The 22,452-nt window shown below is 28.0% G+C and overlaps 1 protein-coding gene and 1 long non-coding RNA gene across 2 annotated transcripts; one reads left to right on the forward strand and one right to left on the reverse strand.

Annotated features, from left to right (window-relative positions):
• Positions 1-20,849: 20,849 nt before the first annotated feature.
• On the reverse strand, positions 20,850-21,594 carry LOC141044799 (uncharacterized). The gene is made up of 2 exons (XR_012216519.2): positions 21,454-21,594; positions 20,850-21,205 (listed from the first exon to the last, which is right to left on the reverse strand). It is a non-coding gene; the product is annotated as an uncharacterized LOC141044799 (long non-coding RNA).
• LOC112275739 (uncharacterized) lies at positions 20,915-22,085 on the forward strand. The gene is made up of 2 exons (XM_073530460.2): positions 20,915-21,260; positions 21,537-22,085. Exons 1-2 carry the CDS (start codon positions 20,915-20,917, stop codon positions 21,803-21,805), a joined length of 615 nt encoding a protein of 204 aa, XP_073386561.1. The 3' UTR covers positions 21,806-22,085.
• Positions 22,086-22,452: the final 367 nt, after the last annotated feature.

Raw genomic sequence — 22,452 nt, forward strand, 5'->3', positions numbered from 1 at the left:
GAGTCGAGGCTAAAGAGTTCTTCAGTCTCGACAACGCATCTCTTGAAGCTCTAGCTCAATTCTCTTGGCGTTGCTCTTGTACTCATCTGATAATCTAGTTCTTGTCATTTCTTCTTGAACTTCTTGTTTAGATTTCTTGTTTGTATTTTTGGTCCATGACAGGAGTACATGGTAGCAAGCTATGGTGCAATCAAGGCAATATGATTGAAACAACTTTTGGAAGACATTGGAGATGTGCAAATGAAAGTAACTCCAATGGAGTGTGACAATCAAAGATTTCTTGTATTTGCAAAGAATCCAAAGTATCATTCAAGGACCAAATACATTGACATTCAACATCACTTTATAAGAGAGAAGATTGAAATGGGAGTGATTGATATGAAGTATTGTGCAACGGAGGACATGCTTGCTGATTTGTTGACAATGGCATTAGTAAAGGATAGACACCACATGTTGATAAAGGCATTAGGCTTAAAATGCATTTGACGAATAGTAAAGTAGGAGTATTAAAGTAAAAATAGAAAATATTATCTTGTATAGGATATTACGTTAGGTAAGTTATTAGTGGTCAAAGGTTTGACTCTTGGTATATAGTAAGGGCATCCAATGGATATAGGACGAAGTCATGGACCAAGAGTCAAAGTCAAAAGGATAAAGTATTAATAAGGGAATATCCAAAGATTAAGTATAAGTCATTAGTACGTGTTATAGGATACTCTTGTAGTTCATGAGATGCCAAAGGATCTTAGGAGCATGTGTGTAAGACGTAAGAGTAATTAGTATTAGACATAGGATACTCTTGAGACTCGTGAGATGCCAAAAGGATCCTAGGGCCATGAGTATAAAAGTCAAAGAGTGGACGTTGTCTTTTAGGGCAGCAACTACCACCTATAAGTAATGGGTGTTAGAAGTAAGAGATATCTTACTCCATACTCTCTTTGTGTGCAACCTTGCTAATGCTAAGTGTTGTGTCTTCTAAGTACTAAGTCTTCTTAATAAAAATACTATTTGAAGTCTTTCTACTATTAAAAATAAGTGTCGCATAAATGATACAAGGTTATCCTTATTTTGTAGCATACAAGAAAGCTCTTGTACTTATAAAAGTATGTTTGATTGTATTAGATTTATGACTTTTTATTTCATTAATTATACTTTTGATTATACTTTTAAAAAAGTCAAGACTATAAGGAATCCAATTTATTCAAAGATTGTATTTTGTTAACAATAATAAATCTAAGATAAATGAATTAGAAAGAGATTTAATGTTATGAAATACTACAAAGCTATTATGACCATTAGTTATTATTTTTAAAAGAAATATTTCATGAATAATATCTTCAAAGAATAATAGACAATCATTTATGACTTCTACATGAATAGATTTTATTTTCTTTATTAAAAATATGTTATGTCTTTTAACTAACTCTTCATCTAAAAACAAACTAAGACTCTTGTATTTATTAAGACAATGGTTTTGTGATATTTAGGTCTTAAATTATCATCTATTGTAAAACAATGAGAGAGTTTTAAGACCTTCATAAGATATCATGTAAGATTTTAATTATAGGGTCTCTATTGTAATTAAAAAAACTTATTTTTTTGACATATAATTGGCTTTGATAGGTGTACTTTTCATTTTACAATTGCATTACTTCTTTAGACAATGTTTAAAAGTATTTTTTGGGTCTTTAAAATATAAATATAATTCTTCTTAATAATTATAAGGCTTATTTATATAATTTTTAGACCAAAATTCAAAAAGTCAATTGTTAGACTTTATAGCAAAATCAATTGTTTGTCTCAACATTTGAAAATCAAAAAACTAAGCATCAATTTTTTTATCTTATATTGCAATCCTTAAAAACATTGACTAATGAATGTAACATTATCTCACTTAATATCAATCACAAGTTGTTTAAATTGTGAAGCATATAATATTACATATTAATTTTTTTACTTAATTATAGATCTTATTTGTTGTAATATAAATTACATCATGCATTCTATACGTAAATCAATATTCTACCAAAAAAACTTCTAAATTTTTTAATATTAAGTTATATTATTCAAATAAAGATAAAAACCATGATAATATAGAATTAAAAAATAATATTTGAATAGACTAGACTTGTGATGTTAGAATTGAAAAGCTTTGGGGTTGAAGTTCAATTGTTACTTGTACTTAATTGATGAATCCTTGAAACTTTGATCTTGTACTCTCGAACTTCTCAAGTAAGACAATTCTTGATTTTTTAGTACTTAAATGTTGTTCCACTATAAGAAAAGGGACTTGATTTGGTGCAAAAATTGAAGCAACTCCAATCATCTCTATATCTCCACTTTTTATAATTTTTGTTTCTCTTTATAGTCGTAAATTCAATTGATGCATTGCAAGCATTATTTTTCTCAATTGTTCTTGTATTTGTACCATTGCACTCTTTATTTTGATAAGATTTGTCATAATAATACTTAAAAAAAAATATCTAATTTTACTTAAGAAAAATTAAAATAAGAAATTGAAAATAAAGAAAGTATTAAAAATAATATGAATTTAAAAGAGAGCAATCTATAACTTTTAATATGCTTATGTTTAATCAAAAGAATAGGATAATCAAATTTTAATCAAGAAAAGATGAAGCTTTAATATCATAAGTATATTCTTATCAATCTTTCAAGAACAAGAACTTAATGAAAGCAAATAAATAAGTAAGATTTTTTTAAAGAAGTTTGATAAAATAGAAATAAGAAAATATGTATATTAAAAAAATTAGAATGTCTATCACTAAAAGATAAAAAAACTAAAGATTCTTGAAACTAAATTAAATGGAAGAAAGAAATTGATAAGAGTAAAGAAGGCTTTATTCTTACCTTTATATATACTATTTACCTAGGAGCTATGTGGTGATATTCTATAGGACCTCCAAAATGTGTTGACTTTGTAGAATACATATTTTAACTTGCAAGCTAAGTTTTTTATATGGGCGCCACATAGTTGGCTTATTCTATAAGCTATCAATACATATAGGACATGTTTAACTTAAAGATCAAGTTTCTAATCTATCAATCAACTACAAATAAATTTAAAATCAAAGGAGTGTTTATAAAGTTTTTAAATTTTTTTATTTAAAGATGTAATAAAATTAATCTACTTTTATTTACTTCTATCTATTCATATTACCTAGATAAGAATTATAATAAATATTTATCTATGATATTATATTCCAAAAATTCTACATCTCAAATCTTGATGATCTCCTTGATTTTTTAATACAAAAGTTATATATCCGAATACCTTTTGAAGAAAAAGAATTTTGAAGTCATAATACATAGCAATAATAAGTTTACTTTTAAAAAAAGTATGGAGTAAGATATCTCTTATTTCTAATATCCATTACATATAGGTAGTGGTTGTTGCTCTAATAGATAACTTCTATTTTTTGATACATACATTTATCCAACATTCTATCAAGACTATTTATACCTAACTTATCTACTATGAATATTCTTTAATGTATCATTGATATCCTTGAGATCTTTAGTTCTTTCATCTACCTTATTTCTTCATCTTCTTACATATGAAAAACTAGTCTTTTAACCAATAACAACTTATCTAAGGTAATATCTTAAATAATATATATATATATATATATATATATATATATATATTATTTAATTTAACAATGGCACCAAGCCATGGTGCTATGGACGTAATATGGCTAAGATAACTTTTGGAGGACATTAGAGTGATATTGTCATGGATATATATATATATATATATATATATATTTATTTATTTATTTATTTATTTTAATATTTATTTATATAATTAATTAGAAATATATAAAAATAAATTTATTTTATAATATTTTTTAGAGAATCTTCTTAAAAGCTTCATAGATGTTGCTTTGACTTTACATGTATTTGTAATTGATTCGTAGGCTAAAAACTTAGTTAAAATATTAACCATATATTAATAGCTTATAAAATAAGCTTATTATGTAGCATACATATAGAAAACTTATCTTACAAGTTAAAATATGTGTGTTGTAAAGTCAACACATTTTATAGATCTTATAGGACATTGCCACATAGCTCTTAATTAATAGTATATATAGAGGTAAGAGTAAAGCCTTCTTCATTCTTGTCAATACCTTTCCAATCTTTAGTATTATTTCAAGACTTTTTAGTCTTGTTGCCTTTGGCAATAGCCATTCTAGTTCAATATATTACCATCTTTGAATGATTTTCTAGTCTTTTTGAATGATACAAGAATATGATGATATTTTAATTCTTTGAAATTTATGTCCTTGATAATTTGAAATAAATCCTAACTCATTTTTTTATATTATTTTAAAAGTAAATACATTATTCCACTTTTATTGTTATATTTTAAAGATTATAGATTATCGACCTTTAAAAAAATTATTTAATTTTTTAACACTAATTTTTTTCTTAAAGAGAGAAAATTATCTTTTTTTTTGGAAATTTTTATTTGACATTAGAATTTGTAGATTACCTTCCTCTAATTTGACTTGTAGATTTATTATATTATTTGAAATAGAAAAAAAAATATAAATATTATATTTTAAAAAAATAAAAATAGATTTTTAAATATTGAAGATATTTACAATGACCAATATTAACTAAAGAAATAATAATCCTACTCCTATAGAAAAAATTCAAAGTTTGTATCAAGAAATTAAGCAGTTGAAAGAAGCAAGTAGGTTGATTTTACAAATAAATCTAAAAAATTTTGCTTCTATAAGTATAATGGGAATAAAGATTAGTATGAATGAAAAATTTGATAGAATAAAATCTAAACTTTGAAGTTTTTTGCAATAAATCAAGTTCTATCTAAGATTCTATTCCTTCTAATACTTGAATGGATTTACTCAAGTTATGTTTATAGACACACTTCTATGTAGAAGTACTTTTTTGTTTGTACCTTTGATGGAAAAGGATTCAAGATTCTTTTATGATTTGAATTCATTTTTAGAAGTGTTGATGGCCACTTTTGAAAAAAATAATAACAAAAGACTAGCAGAGATTGAGCTCTTATCTTTACAACTAAGATCATAGTCAGACACTAAATATGCTATTAAATTCTAAAACCTTAGTTACAATATAGATTAGAATGACAAAGCACTTATCAATAAATTTGAATCAACTTATAATATCAAAGATTTGTTATTGATAATATCAAAAATAGAATATTTGAAATAACTTATTATTCAAGCCATTATATATAATAATTAATTATTTGAAAGATATCAAGAATAAAGATTTAGTTGAAGAAGAAGAATTTAAGTAATGACTGAAGCTCTTAAGTTTTCAAAAACTTATTCATCAAAGCCAAAACCATTGCAAATTGATATAATATATTTTAAACCTCTTACTAAGCAAAAAAAGATTCATCATCATTAAAAAAGATTATTTCTATATTATAGAGAATCCAAGCACATTACTCAATATTATCCAAAGAAGCAATGCAATTACAAAATGAAGAGCATAGTTGCCAAAGAAGATGATGTGTCAATAAACAAGTTTTTTTTAGCTACAATAGGAACCATGCAACTGGAATCTTATACAATTTCTAGTAAAGGTCCTATTTTTTTTTCAGATTTTTAACTTTATTTTATATTAGAATTTTTTTTAGGACCAAAAAATCACAAAATTTTAGCCTTATTGGATTCAAGAGCCTCAAATTTTTTATAAATAAAGACTTGGTCAAAAAATAAGATATATCTTTAGTTAAGAAGTTCAAACTTATACATGTAGAAATAATAGATGGTTGTTTATTATCTTATGAAGATATTACATACAAAATTATTATTATAGAAGTAGCAATTAGTAATTACAATAATTTAGTAATATTTAATATGATTATATTTCTTATTAATTCAAATATTTTAGAATTATCATGGTTATAAATGTATAACTCTCAGATAGATTAAATTTCTTGTAATCTTGATTTTTTTTCTATATTTTTGCTTAAGATTTTATTAGGTAAGTAGAAATCTATAAGACTAGTATATTCAAACCATTATTGGTAGATGTAAGTATCTTAATACATAGTACAAAAGAAGGATTAACTTTTATTATATATGCTATACCTATTATTGATAGAAAAAAGATTTAAAGTGGCATTCTAAGCCAATACCAAGATTATTAAGAAGTCTTTGAAAAAAAATATAAATATTCTTTGAAAGCATCATCTTTATGATTGTTCTATTAATCTTCAAGAAAGACCTCAACTATCATTCGGATCAATCTATAGACTATTGTAGAACAAGTTGGCTACACTCAATGAATACATTGATGAAAATTTGGCTAAGAACTTCATATACCATTCTAAATCTCCAATTGGGACTCTTATCTTATTTGTGAAGAAAAAAAATAGAACTCAGCAAATGTATATACACTATCAAGGATTCAATAAGATTATCATAAAAAATAAGTATCTTTTGTCTTTAATTTTAAGACTTTTTAATCAACTAAATCAAGCAAAGATCTATATAAAATTAAATCTATGAAGATCATACAATCTAGTATAGATTAAAGAAAGAGTCAAATAGAAAATTGTATTTTGAATATAATGTCATGCCTTTTAAACTCACAAATGTACCAGATACTTATTAACATTTAATAAATGATATCTTTTGTAAGTTTCTTGATCATTTTATTATTTATTATTTAGACAACACTTCATCTATTCTAAGAATACAAAAGTGCATAGAATTTATATTTATTGTATGTTATAAAAGCTAAGAGATACAAGATTATATGTCAAGATAGAAAAATATATATTTTATATTATTTAAGTTGACATTCTAGGATACATCATATTAAATATAGATTGAGAGATCTTAAAAATAGTTAAGAATATAAAATATTTTTTGAAAATTTTTAATTATTAACAAATTTTTATCAAACTTTTTTTCAAATTATGGCTCTTCTTACATGCTTGACATATAAAGACAAACTTCAATAGAGTAAAGAAGTTGAAGTATTGTTTGAAGCCTTCAAGTTAGTATTTATTTTTATACAAATCTTATATTACATCAATTTTTTGAAGATATTTTTTATAAAAATAAATGTATCAAATTTTGCTATAGATGATATTTTACCACAAATGAGAATAGATGACAAGCTCTATTTAGTAGCTTCTTATTTAAAGAAATTTTTCAGCCATTAAGATTAACTATAAAATCTATAATAAAGAGCTTCTTGTAATTATGGATTCATTTCAAGAAAAATATCATTATATAAAATGTGCTTTTAATTCAATTATCATATATATGAATTACAAGAAATTTGAATATTTCATGTCAACATATATTTTGAATTATTGCCAAGTTTGTTGGAGGATATTTTTATCAAAATTTAATTTTAAGATTATTTATTGACTCAAAAAATAATAAGGTTTATTATACATTCTTTTTAGATGTTCTTATCTTATATCAAAAAAATGAGATGCAACTTTCGATCAACAAAGAATGATTCTCTTGAAGTCAAAATATTTTTATTTTTGAGTAATAAAATCAACATGTATTATTGATCCAATATTTTTCAAGAAAATTTAATCAAGTATATCCTTTGATCTTCTTATTCATAATATGAAGGATAATTATTCTAAATCTCATGATACTTTTAAGTTTGAATTCAAGAATAATATATTCTATTTTAAAAAATATTTATATATTCTAAAAGACAGAGCACAATTATGTTTTCTTTAAACTTATCATGACTTTCTAACAATCAAATATTTTAAATATAATAAGAGTTTAGATCTAATATTAAAAGATTTTTGGTGGCTTCAAATGAAAAAGGCAATTAAAGACTTTGTACAATCATGTGATATTTGTTCAAGATCAAAAATCTCTTATTATTGATCTTATGGACTTTTTTAGCCATTACCTATTCTAAAACAATCATGGTTTTCTATATCTATGGATTTATCACAGATCTTTCAATCTCAAATTTATATGATTTTATATTTGTGATAGTAGATTATTTTATCAAGATAGTATATTTTTTTTCATATATAAAATCTATCATAGGTGAAAAAATGGCTAAGCTTTTTTTTAACAACATCTATTATTATTATGGATTGCTCAAAGATATTATATTAGATAGAAAAACTCAATTTGTATCAAGATTTTAAAGAAAATTTTTTAAGATTTTAAAAGTCGATATAAAACTCTCTTTGTCTTTTCATCTTCAAAATGATAGACAAACAGAATGAGTGAATCAAGTTTTGGAATAATATTTGAAATATACCATCAATTAGCATCAAGATGATTGAATAATTCTTTTGCCATTGGCAAGATTTGCATATAATAATTTGATATATTTTTCAATTCAAAAATTATATTTTTTTGCTAATTATGATTTTCATCTATACTTTGATACTTTTGACTTTTCAAAAGTTCATAATCTTATGGTAGAAGATTTATCAAATTATTTGTCAAAGCTACATACAACAATGAAGTTGCAATTAAAAGAAGCTTAAGAATAATAAGAGTTCAATACAGATGTCTATGCAAAGGAACAACCACAATTTATCATAAGTAATAAGGTATGGCTATTTTGTTGCAATATCAAGACTACTTGTCCTTGTGATAAGTTCAACTATCATAAACTTGGACCTTTCATTATTTGTGAGTAAATCAAACTTATTGCTTATTGATTATATCTACCAAAGTCTATGAAAATCCATCATGTATTCTATGTGTCTTTTTATAAGCCATATAAGAAAGTGAATAACCTGAAAAGAAGACAAATTCTATTTTGTTAAAAAAATTAATTTAAAACTGAATAAATTTTGTTAAAAAGATAATTACTTTGGATTATAATTTGGACTTGTTGGTCTTCTTTTTTTCTTCTTCATTTTTTTTTTTTTTTTTTTTTTTTCTAAATTCTTTCTATCTAACTTTTCTACTTATTCCTTTTTCTTGGATTTTTTTTCTTTAGTTGATGAAGAATTCTCTTGAATTTTTATTAAGCTTATTCTATGCTACTTTTGTCAATAGAAAAGATACAAGGGATAGAGGAAGTGATTAAATCTTCTTACTACTAAAGAAAAGCCCTCAATTGGAAATTTACAAAGATGAAAAGAAATGATATGAGAGATGGAAGAAGTGATTAAATCTTCCTACCACTAACTAGAGAAGGGCCCTCAATTGGAAAAATTATACAAAGGGGAGTGATGAAAATTTGAAGACGAGCTCTACCACTAATACTTTTGGAATTGACAACTAATTTAAAAAAAACCATTAAATAATGTTAACACTAACAATTAATTAATCAAATATTTTATAAAGTTAGAAATAATAATATTTTATAAAAAATTAATTAATTAATAAATAAAAAATACATTAAATTTATCTCAATACATAAAACTTATCATGTACATAAAAAAAAATATTAGTAAATAAAATTAAGAGTAAAAATTAATAAAAAATATAAAGATAAAAGATAAATAAAAAATAAAAGTAAAAATAAAAGTAAAAATAAAATTTAATTAAAAATATTAATTAATTTTAGTTTTTATTAATTAATTATTTATATATTTTAGTTTAATATTATTTTTATTTATATTTTAATTTTAATTTATTATTATTATTAACTTAATATTGATTCTTTTTTATTTTTTTATTTTTTATTATAATTTTATATAATTAAGAAGAATATTTTTAATACAAATTTTTAAAATATAATATAAAATCCAAAATGTAAATGATAGAAGAGATAGAAATCACTAATCTTTATCGTATTCTGCTCCTAGTAGCAACCTCTCTCTACTTCAAAGATCGCCAAAAATTCAATTTTGATTTAATAGTATTTAAATTTTTACTAATACAAAATTAACTTTAAGTTGCTTGTATTCAAAAATTTCTACAGTAAAATAATTATCAAGCAATAAGAAATGCCTTTCCAAACAAGGAATACATTAAACTGCCAAGGCAGTGAATCTCTTCCTAATCTAAAATTCACTTAAAATTTAAATCAATTCTAATTTGAATATGTAATAGCTTTTTAAAAATCTAAAATCAAGATACACAACCTTAAAAAGGTTCAACTCAAAAGATATAATACATAGGAACTGATTGATAAAAACACAAGAGCAATTCATATTTAATTCAACATTAAAATCGATGACTATCTTATAAAGTGAAAATTTGAAATGATTTTTTTACAACAATAAGGAAGAGATGTAAAACACTTATCAATGGTGAAGACCTATTTGAATTTCTTACTCAATAAAATCAAGAAAGATTAGTTACAACAAGCAACTTCATATTAACATACACCTTTAGAAGCACCATCTCTTGACAAATGCACCAAAATTTGAGTATAAAATTCACTCCTCAATTCAAGTTACAAGATGGCTTCAATTAAGAGATTTTTTTAATTAGTGGTATGAAATAGAGGAAGCAAATAATAAGAATAAAAAGAGAAAAAACACAAAACAATTGAAATAAATGAAATCAAGCAATTACATAATCCAAAACTTGATCCAATCTGTTCACTGAGTTTTTATATGATATAAAATAAAAAAATAAGATTAAAAATATATTTTTAGAATTTTAATTTTATTATCTTTCTAATGATATAAGAAACATGTAAATCCGAATTATTATGAGTAAGTTAAGAAGGTTCAAAAATAACAAGTAAATTAATGAAAAGTTAAGTAAAAATATTTTACCTCAAGATTAACTGGCTTATAGATCAAAGGTTCAAGCTTCACCAAGGCTCACATATAGTGTATATGAGTATTTTAGACAGGCCACGAGGCCTTAGTTGTATCCTCCTAACTATCTTCAAGGTGCTACAATCCATATGGGATTTGTACACCTCCTACTTTACAAGGACCATACTAGCTGCTGGTCCTCCTATTTTCTACTAGTAAAACCAACATTTTTGCATTCTTGACTTCACCATGGTGTTTAAAAACATCCAATTAGCTTGAAGACCTTGCATGGTCTTTAAATCTTGTTCCATTTCTTCATAATGGCTCCAGAAGTGATAAAACTCATTTTTATCAAAGTCTTGGAAGTTACTCTAAAATTTCCTAAAAAATTCTAGATAAATTATAAAAACTCTTATAATTTTTTAAAAATATTAATATCAATTTGAAAAAATTATTTTTCTACCTTGAAATTTTTTTATATTAGTAAAATTAATTTAAATCTACTATAAATCCTACTTTTTATATAATTAATTAAAAAAATATGAGATTCTTTTTTATGCTTCTTCTAACTACTACCTAATATTTATAATTTTTTTATAAGTAATATATATATATATATATATATATATAAGGCCAATTTAAATATTAAACTTAATAAATAATCCTTGATACTTAATAATAAATAAAATATTAAACCAACTAAGATAATTACCTCTAAAACTTACTAAGATTCTATTTTTATAACTAATATTCTAATATTCTATTTTTCTAATGATTTCTACACTATTCACCATATATTAAGATTTTAAGCACTCTAAATGTATCTTTTTATCTTAAAATAATTAATGAATCAATTTAATGATTTACACACCCCTTCTTATAAAAGTGGATACTAATCAAGAGTTTGAGGTGGAAGAAGTCGTAGATTTAAAGCAACGCCAAAATAGATTAGAATATCTTGTTCATTAGCATAGATATAATATTAGTGAATGCTTATGAAAGCAAGCAAAGAATCTTATAAATGCAATAAAGAACGTAGAAGCTTTTCATCAACAACATCCATCAAAACCAAGATGAAAAATAATAAATGTTTGCTATAAAAGAAGCAAAAAACATAGAAGATAACATTCTACCTTTTACTCTTGTTTGTAACTTTGGAATATTTGTAATACTAAAAAAATAAAGAATTAATAACTAGCAAATTTAACTCAAGAGCTATTAATTGTTGACTTATTGGACGAGATATTGGAATTGTCACTACCTTCAAGACAAAGTAATCGAGATAAAAATCCTTAAAAATGACATGTCTTTTTTCAAATAGATGGCAAGATATAACGTATTTGATATCACAACCTTAGAAGAGACTCTTGATGTTTGATGATTTTATTAGAAGTAGGAACAATTTTTGATGTCAATATATTTTGGAAGTCTTATAAGACATCACCATATAATTCTTAGTTAAGAGTATATATAGAGGCAAGATTGAAGTCTTCTTTATTCTTATCAATACCTTTTTGGTCTTTAGTTTTATTTTAAGACTTTTTAATCTTTTTATCTTCGATAATAGCCATTTTAGTTCAATATATCACCATCTTTGAGTATTTTTTTAGTCTTTTTGAGTGATACAAGAGGGTTTTGTGTATTTCTTTTTTTGAAATTAATTTCTTTAATATAAATTTAAGGTAGAGCCAAAATAGGTTAGAATATCTTATTTATTAGTATAAATATGATATTATTAAATGTACATAAGAGCAAATAAAGAATCTTGCAAATGTAACAAAGAAAGTTAAGGCTTTTTATTAATGACATCCATCAAAATTAAGCTAAAGAATAAAAAATCTTTGCTATAAAAGAAATAAGATCAAGAAAAGATATCATTCTTTCTTCTAGCCTTGTTTATAGCTTTTAAATATTTATGGCACTAAAAAAGATGGAGAATAAAAAAATTAGTAGATTTAACTCAAGAGCTAACGTTTGTTGACTTATCAAACAAAATATTATAATTTTTACAAATTTTAAGATGATGTAATCAAAATAAAGTTTTCAAGAACGACATATCTTTTTTCAAATAGATGGTAAGATAAAATATATTTGATATCACAACCTTAAAAGAAACTCTTAATGTTTGATGATATAATTAGAGATAGAAACAATTCTTGATGATGTTTCAATTATTATATTTGAAAGGAGTTATGAAGGCCTCAACAATAATCAAATAATAAAATAGACTTATTGCCTTGATATGGATTACTATCAATGGGTGAAAAGACCTATCAACCATATTCAAAGAAAATATAGATTAAAGTATGTAGCAAATATAATTTGACACATTTTAAATTTTTTCAATATATAATGATTCTTCTTCATAAAAATTATTTTTAAAAAAAGAGGTAATGTCATGGACATACATAATTATTTCAATAATTTTTTACATAACTAAGTAGAAGTATGTAAAAATAAAAATAAAATCTTAGAAGCTTCATAGATATTGCTTCAACTTTACATACTTTTATAGATTAGAAACTTAATCGACAAGTTAACCACATATTATACATGATGCTAGTTTTTGGAACAAATTAACTGTGTAGCGCACATATAGAAAATTTGCCTTAGAAGTTAAGACATGTGTCTAACAAGGTCAACACGTTTTGGAGGTCCTATAGAACTTTGTTACATAGTTCATAATTAGATAGTATATATTGAAGCAAGAATGAAGCCTTTTCACTCTTGTTAATGTCTTTCTAGTTCTTAATCTTAATTCAAGTTTTTTTTAATCTTCTTGTCTTTAATAATAGTTATTTTATTTCAATATATTACCATCTTTGAGTGACTCTTTAATCTTTTTGAATAATATAAGAATATATATTGAGTTTTCTTTCTTTGAGATTCATATCCTTGACATTCTTTTAGTTTATTTTTTTATGATTCTATCTATCACATATTATTACATGACATAGGATCCGACTTATAACAATATGATCCCATAAAATCATATCTTATTAGAATAAGATATTGAAGTAAATAAATAAAAGTAGAATAAGTTATTTAATAAAAGATATTATCTTAAATAAGTTGTTAATAGTCAAAAGATTGACTCTTGGTATATAAAAAAGGCATCTAATAGATATAGGATGAAATCAAGGATTAAGAGTCAAAGTCAAGAAGATAAAATATGAATTAGAAAATATTTAAAGACTAGGTAAGAGTAATTAATTTTTGATATAGGATACCCTTTTGATTAGTAAGATGCCAAAGAATCCAAGGACCATAGGATATCCTCGAGGTATGTTAGATGCCAAAGGATCCTAGGACCAAGGATCATGTGTATAAAAGTCAAAGAGTAGAAGTTATCTTGTAGGGCAGTAACCACAACTTATAAGTATTGGATGATGGAAGTGAGAGATATCTTACTCCATACTCTCTTTGTATGCAACCTTGCTGATGCTATGTGTTGTGACTTCAAAGTTCTATTTCTTCAAAAGATTATGGATCCACTCACCTTTAGTTGTGAGTTTTGAAGTTCTTTAAAGTCTTTGTTTTTAGGAGTAGATCTTATGGTTATCGCTAATATTAAAGTTTAGTATCTTCTAAATCTCTCTTTACATCTAGTTATTGATGTAGTTATATTCTTACTTATTATTAAGTATTTTTATGATGTTGGAGATTATTTCATACTTTAGAATATTTTTTTAGAATACTAGTGGTGTTTTTTTTGTTGACCTACCTCATTGATACATTAACATTGAAATTTCATGTGCTTAAGTTCTCAATAGGTCTTCTTATAGTAATAAGAGGTGTTATGAGATATTAGAGGTGATAAAAAAATGACAAAGCTTGTAAGAGAGGTTTAGATAGTATATAAGATTTGTGAGGAGTCTTATAGGTGAAGTTGGAAGAGATCAATGAATAAATTACTAGTTTAATCACAAAGAGGGAATTCTGAGATTTTAAAGCAGCAACATCTTTTTATTGATTTTTAGAATTCTATCTTCTCTTTTCTTGATTTTCTTTGATAAATCCCTTCTTTAGACATGGCTTTAAGTGAGGGTGAGGATTTGAGAGTGATTGAGAAGTTTAGAGGTGACAAGTTCTATCATTAGAAGAAAAAAATGGAGCTTTGATTGGCTTCATTGGACCTTTGGAACATTGTTGATGAAAGTGAAGAGCCTCCTACTAATGATGCTAATGTCAAGGTGAAGGAGGAGTACAAACGACATGAAAGAAAGGCTTTTGGCATGATTGAAAAAAAATCTTGATGATGCTAATTTTTCACATATAATTGCTTGATATTGACCAGCAATAGCATAGAAGACTTTTTACAATATCTATGAGAGTAAAAACCTTGTCAACATTCTATGGACAAGAAAGAAGTTCTTAATAGTAAAGATGGAAGAAGGACATCACCTCATAGCTCATGTCAATAAGATAAAAGCACTTGCAAACCAACTAGCAATTATTGACATGCTAGTTGATGATAGAGAAATTGTATTGATATTGTTCATGAGTCTTTTTGAGTCATATAACTACCTCATTATGGCATTGGAGTCTATCAACATGATTGAACTTACCATGAACTATGTCACATCAAGACTTGTACATGAAATAACTAAAAAGAAAGAAAATGAGCTTCAAAGTAATGATTTGGCTCTATTCTTAACATAAGGCAAAGATAACTTTCTACACCAACATGATAATTCAAAAAGTAACATAAAAAATTACTATATTTATAGAAAATCAGGTCATTTTGCTAAAAATTAGTACAAGGCTAATAGAAGAGATATGAAAAATGCAAACAATGCTAATGATAGTTTTAGAAGAAATGATTATGCTTTCATAGTAAGTGTAAGAGCCTTTTAATTGCCATGTCTAAGTCGATTATAGATTTTGGTGCTACTAAACACATGACACCATATTAGTTTTTATTTGACACTTATGAAGCAATTTCAGCAACAAAAGTATGGTTGAGAAATAATGACATGGTACAAGTTATTGGGATTGGTTCCATTATGGTAGAGATTGTGGTGAAGGACCAAATCATAAGGATTAGATTGAAAGAAGTCTTACATGTTCCAAAGATGAAAAAGAACCTTCTATCGGTGAGCAAACTTCTATCACATGGTTATAAAATTTAATTTGACATGGATAGGTGTTTTGTAAAGACATTGAGTAGATAACATGTTATAAAAGGCCTTAGAGATGGCAACCTCTACTTCATCAATTATAAGAAGGTGAATGGAATTGAAATAGTAGAATATACTGTTTTTCTACAAAATCAGGACAAGTTTGGCATTTGGCATCAATGACTTGATCATTTGAATACCAAAAGCATCAAAGAGCTCTAATATAAGGTAAGTGGCTAAGATCTTGGTCAATTCAGCTACAATGCTATGATACTTATTTGTGAAGGTTATATCCAAGGCAAACAACAAAGAGCTTCATTTCTAAGTGGAATTACAACATGTATAAGCAAATTATTGGAGATAGTTCATTTTGATGTTTATGGACCAATGAAGACACCATCAAAAAGAGGAGTAAGGTACTTTGTGACATTTATTGATGATTTCTCAAGAAAGGTGTGGATATACATCATTAAAGCCAAGAGTAAGTGTTTCTCAAGGTTTAAAGAATTCAAGGCACTTGTAGAGAAGTAATGTAAGTGGAAGATAAAAGTGTTGCACACAGACAATAGAAGTGAATACATGTCAAAGCATTTTGATGAATTTTTGAGAAATCAAGGCATTGTAAGACAAACCTCAATTCCTTATACTCCACAACAAAATGGAGTTGCTAAAAGAGTAAATTGTACTATTGTGGAGATGATAAGAAGTATGCTTCATGCACAAATCCTTGGGCATGAATATTAGATAGAAGCTGTGGTCAATATAGTGCATACAAGGGATAGATGTCCAACAAGTGCACTCACATCAATGATTCTACAAGAAGATTTTAGTGGCAAAAAACCTTGAGTTTCATACATGAGGATCTTTGGAAGCATTGCTTATGCAAAAAAATCAGATTGGATGAAGTCCAAACTTGATGCAAAAGAAACAAAATATATATTTGTTGAGTATTATGAAGGTACCAAAGCATATATGCTCATGTATTTAGAAACCAAGAAAATCATTAAAAGTCGTGATGTAGAATTTTTGAAGCACAAGAGTGCTTGTGAGCACTCAGAGATGTGTCCAAGTGGCAGTAATGGTGTGTTTGGAGACACATCTTTAAATCTAGTAATGAAAGAAGAAAAAGATGATGATAGTCAAGATAGTAGAATTTCAAATTAAGATGAAGAACCAAAGAAGGTAGATCATAAGATGCCTATAATTGCTAAAACTAGCAATGAAGATAATTAACATATTGAAGATCATGATGGTGATGAGGAATATCAACCTTTAAGTATAAAGAGACAAGTTTTAAGAAAAAAGAAGATTATAAGAGCTATTGGAAAGCATGAAGGTGAATCTTCATCAAGTAAAAGGAAATATCTTTTAAGAGATCGAAAACAACTTAATGCATAGTGAAAGAACCATATTTTTTTTGAAGTAAGTAAAGAACATGCTAATGGTATACTCTTTATTAATCCCTTGAGTTTATGTGATGCAATGAAGTCCATGGATGCTATGAAGTGGAAGAATATTATGGAAGAAGAATACAAATCACTCATAAAAAATGGAACATAAAAATTGACTAAACTTCCATCAAATTGATCTTCAATTGGTTATAAGTAGGTGTTTAGAATCAAAAGAGATGTAATGGGCAATATTGTAAGATAAAAGGCTAAGTTGATTGCTAAAAAATACTCAGAAGTTGCTGGAGTTGATTTCAATGAGACATTTGCTCTCATGGCCAAATTCACGACAATTAGAATCATTGTGGCAATTGGGGCAACAATGGACTTGGAGATGCATCAAATGAATGTGAAAACGGCTTTTTTGAATAAAAAGTTAAAAGAAGACATTTACATTGATTAACCTCAAGGATTTGTTGAAGATGGCAAACAAGACCTTGTTTGTAAGTTGAAGAAATGCTTGTATGGGATCAAGCAATCTCCAAGAGCATGGTACTAACATATTGATATATTCTTTGTGAATGAAGAGTTTGAAACGAGTGAAGTTGATCATTCATTGTATGTGATGCAATCAAATGAATTCATATTGATTGTCATCCTCTATATTGATGATTTGATTATCTCAACTAATGCTATAAAGATGATAGATTAGTTGAAGATAAAGTTAAAAAAAGAGTATGAGATGAGTGATTTGGAAGAGCTTCACTATTATTTAGGAGTAGAGTTTGTGAGAGATTGTGCTAAGAAGACTATTATAATAAGCCAAAATAAGTACATTGAAGAAGTATTGAAATGATTCAACATAAAATAGTCTAAGCCTATAGGAACACCTTTGGAAGCCAATTTGAAGTTGATGAAGCTTACGGAAGAAGAGTTTACTGAAGTTGAAAGACAAATGTAAGGTATTTCATACAAGGCAACAGTGGGCTCTTTATTGTATGCAATGGTTGGCACAAGGGTGGATCTTGCAAATGTAGTGAGTGTTGTGAGCCAACACATGTCAAAGGTTGGACCAATCCATTGGGCAACCATTAAAAGAATCATGAGGTACTTAAAAGATACTTTGAACTTCAAATTATGTCTTGGAGGTCATAACATTACTATACATGGTTATTGTGATGTGGATTGGATTGGAGATGCAAATGATAGAAGGTCAACAATGGGATATGTATACTTTGTTGAAATGGGAGCAATTTCATGGAATTGTAAGAGACAACCAACAATTGTAAGGTCAACAATAGAGGCAGATTACATGGCAGTAAGTCATAGTGCAATGGAAGCAATATGGCTAAGACAACTTTTGAAAGACATTGGAGTAGTGTAAATAGAAGCAATTCTAATGAAGTGTGATAATTAAAAATGTCTTATCTTTGTAAAGAATCCAAAGCATCATTCAAGGACTAAGCACATTGACATTCAACATCTCTTTATACAAAAAAAATGGGAGTAATTGATATGAAATATTACGCAATGCAAGACATGCTTGTTGATTTGTTGACAAATATATTAGTAAAGGATAGACATCACATGTTAAGAAAGGTTTTAGGATTGAAAGCCCCTTGATCACTAGCAAAGTGGAAGTCTTGAAATAAGTAAGTAAAAATAGAATAAATTATATAGTAAAAGATATTACCTTAGATAAGTTACTAATCATCAAAGGATTGACTCTTGATATATGAAAAGAACATCCTATGGATATAGGACGAAGTCAAAGATCAAGAGTCAAAGTTAAGAAGATAAAGTATGAACTAAGAAATAATTAGTGTTTGGCATAGGATACCCTTTAGGTTAGTAAGATGCCAAAGGATCCAAGGACCATAGAATATCTTCAAAGTACGTTAGATGCTAAAGGATTTAAGGACCATAGGATATCCTTGAGGTACGTTAGATGCCAAAGGATCCAAAGACCATAGGATATCCTTAAAGTACATTAGATGCCAAAGGATCCTATGACTAAGTATCATGTGTATAAAAGTCAAAGAGTAGAAGTTGTCTTGTAGGACAACAACTACAACCTATAAGTATTGGGTGATGGAAAAGAGAGATATCTTACTCCATACTCTCTTTATGTATAACCTTACTAATGCTATGTGTTGTGACTTCAAAGTTCTATTTCTTCAATATAAGATCCTATCATATCAAAATCAAATACTATTATATCACACAAAGATCTTATCTTATCTCAACTAGATCTTATCTTATATTCTAAATCTACCTATTAATATGTCTTTATTACATTTATTTGGTATCAAAATAATCATCAATCTTTCTAAATTTAAATGGTGCTATAATTTTAAATATTATAAAATTTTAGTTTTTAATATAATCTTATATATTTTGCTTGCAAGAAATTTAATGGATGGACAAAAAACTCAATATGCTAAGATTTGTACTTAAAAAATAATAAAATATTGTAAGGACAATGAACATGTTTAAAATATTATTCCACCAACTAAAAACTTAGAAGTTTTGTCCTTGATAAAATGGACGTTTGAAAATGTGATCCATGGCAAAGAGATGAAAACTTATCATCAAACGGGAGCAGTTCACATGAGGAGTGGGATGCTTGGTCCGTTAGTCCCCCTTCCCTCCTCAAGGGCAACAACTCTTTGGAGGGGGGGGGGGATTGACCAGGAATGAGGAGCAATAATAAAAGAAAAAAAAAAAAAAAAAAAAAAAAAGAAAGAAAAGGAGACCCTGTCTGACTGACTACTACTCTCAAGTAAGCAAGTATCCCTGGGCTCGCTCAGTGCAGTAGGAGAGTGTCTGTCTGTCTGTCGGGCTTTCCACTCCCCCTCCCCTCTCCCTTCCCCTTTCCCCCTCCACTGCAATGACGCAGCCTCGCCCCCCAGCGCTGGACACCTTCAAATAAATTCCCATGAGTGCCACCACTTCTCATCCCCCCCTTCCTCATGCCCCCCCTTAGCTGTAGCTAACAGTGTGGAAGTACAGGAGAGGGTCTGGAGGGGTTCTGTGCCCAGTAACGGCGTTCTGCGTTTCTTTCAAACATTGATCGCAGAACCTTGTGAGTAATGGTCAATGCGGAAGAGTTTCAGTAAGCGATACATTTTTGTGTTGGTGAGTACATACACCAAATCTGCCGTAGGTACAGTGACCAGTTTGTTTTTCGTGTTCGATTGCGCCTGGTATCCATCTCATACGTGTTCAGGTTGCGACTGAGGAGATTCATTTCGATGAAAGGACAATGAGAGGATGATTCAATCGCTCCATACTTGATCGGGAGTATTAGGTTTGAAGTTTCTTAGTGCTTACAGTTTTATTTATTTGTAACCAAGAGTATGATCAACTGCTACTAGCATTCTAAACTATTTTTTGTGCTCCTTGTTACTGCAATACTGGCATTTCTGGTCAATACTTCAGTCCGGAAATACATCATGTTCTGTTCTCCTGGGAAGTTCAAACACACCGCTTAGCAGAATGTTAAAGTTTCCATGCTTTATATCTTGGAACTCTTCAACCTCTAGCTTTCGTAGTCTGAGGGATTGTTTTGAGTGAGTGTAATTGTAGAAAGGACGTCCAAACGGTTATATACTGACAAACTTCTGACCAATAATTTCTTCATAAACAGGTGATTTCAAGGGTTCGATTGAGAAGGTGGCTTTCTCCTAAAAACTCCTCCATGCCACTTCAAAATGCTGCGGCACGAAAGCTGCAAGGGAAGAGTATTTGCAAAGCTGGTTTTGACATTTCTGTGGTTGGGATGTAGCCAAGCTGCCATATTGTTACGAGGCCACGATTTGGCGTTGCTTGTCAAGGTTCCTTCAAATCCACCATTGCCAGTAGTCAGAGTGGCATTGGCCCAAGATAATGGCACAATTGATGCAGATAATAGGGGATTAAGCGGTAGAGCGGTGGCTGGTATTGCCGTAGGTTCCGCTCTTGGAGGAATCTTAGTTGCTTCCATTGTCATGCTTAGTTGTTGTCTGCGCGGAATTAAAAAGAATTCTTTCAATCGAGAGAACCCTAGTTCTACATCAGGTACACACGCTCATCTATACACTGTGATTGTGAAGTTCGTAATTGAGTTTATCGTTGTGAATTATCATTGAAAAGCATGGCAAAGAACAACTAATTACTTTATCAATGAATTGTCTTCTAGTTGATGGCAACAAAAAACTACATGTAAGGTATCTTATTGTCCGTAAATGTGAGTGAACTAATGGGCAAATACATTCTGAGGAATTGAAGGTACGTCCTTGTGTCTCAAAACTGAACGTGGTCACTGGGTTCTCATACTTGACTGTTGTCTGTTAGAAACAAAGACGCCTATAATAAGCGGGTTGAACTTATTTCGCATGCGGAACGCTCCTCCAAATGGATACGCAGTTCCACCGCCCATCTCTGGGGTAGACAAGCAAGACCGTGATGATATCTCAGATACTTCATTTGTCCTGCCTGAGTTAGGAGGCCCTAATCCTCATAATAAGTTTGATGGTATGGAATGGGTGGACATCAAGGGACTTGACGACGAAACGTTGCAGGACATCAGTACAGATCTTCGCAAGCTCCAGCAACTGGGATAAGCACTTTTGTCAACTTAGTTTCAACTTTCTGCTGACAGGTATGGGTTATGGAGTTGTGTTCTCTACACAAGCCGTTCACTGTTGCTCTTACTCAGACCCAGCAGCCACAGCCCTTCTAAACACAAATTGGAATGCCTCTTGACAGTGCCATTTTCAGTTAAATCTCTGTGAAACGCGATGTTCTCTTCTTTGTGGCTTGGTGGATTCTCGACTTGTTTGACTGTATTAATTGCTATGCTACAATTTTTTACCTTATTTAAGGGATGTATTGTTACACCAAGATGCAAACCATCAAATTTATTTTCTATTTTGTTGATTGAAGGTATTGCTAGGAGAGATGCATGTATTATGGACTCAGCGGTTTCTCATAATATCTCGCAGTGCCGATTTACACTTGTTTCCCAAGTGATAAGTCCAACTTTCATGTCAGTTCATTGCAGTGACCCCTGCATCGCCTAAACAACTCTACTGATTCGACATACTGAATCCAAACGTATAATAATCAAAAGCATCTAGTTTATCAATTCGTTTATTGAAGAATTATTTTTTATGAATTGAATAATCAATAAAAGAATGCTTATATATTATCAAATTCTTATGGATAATTATTTCACTCGGAAATTCTTCATTATTTTCTTCAATTTTTA

This window comes from Physcomitrium patens, chromosome 23, assembly GCF_059467195.1.
Source record: "Physcomitrium patens ecotype Gransden chromosome 23, ASM5946719v1, whole genome shotgun sequence".
Lineage (NCBI taxonomy): Eukaryota > Viridiplantae > Streptophyta > Bryopsida > Funariales > Funariaceae > Physcomitrium > Physcomitrium patens.

What these genes read in the sequence shown, in the direction of transcription:
- LOC112275739 (XM_073530460.2), top strand. Translation starts at nt 20,915, where the DNA reads ATGCTGCGGCACGAAAGCTGCAAGGGAAGAGTATTTGCAAAGCTGGTT. An exon ending in GAACCCTAGTTCTACATCAG is followed by an intron (nt 21,261 to 21,536) that starts GTACACACGCTC and finishes GTTGTCTGTTAG; the next exon opens with AAACAAAGACGCCTATAATA.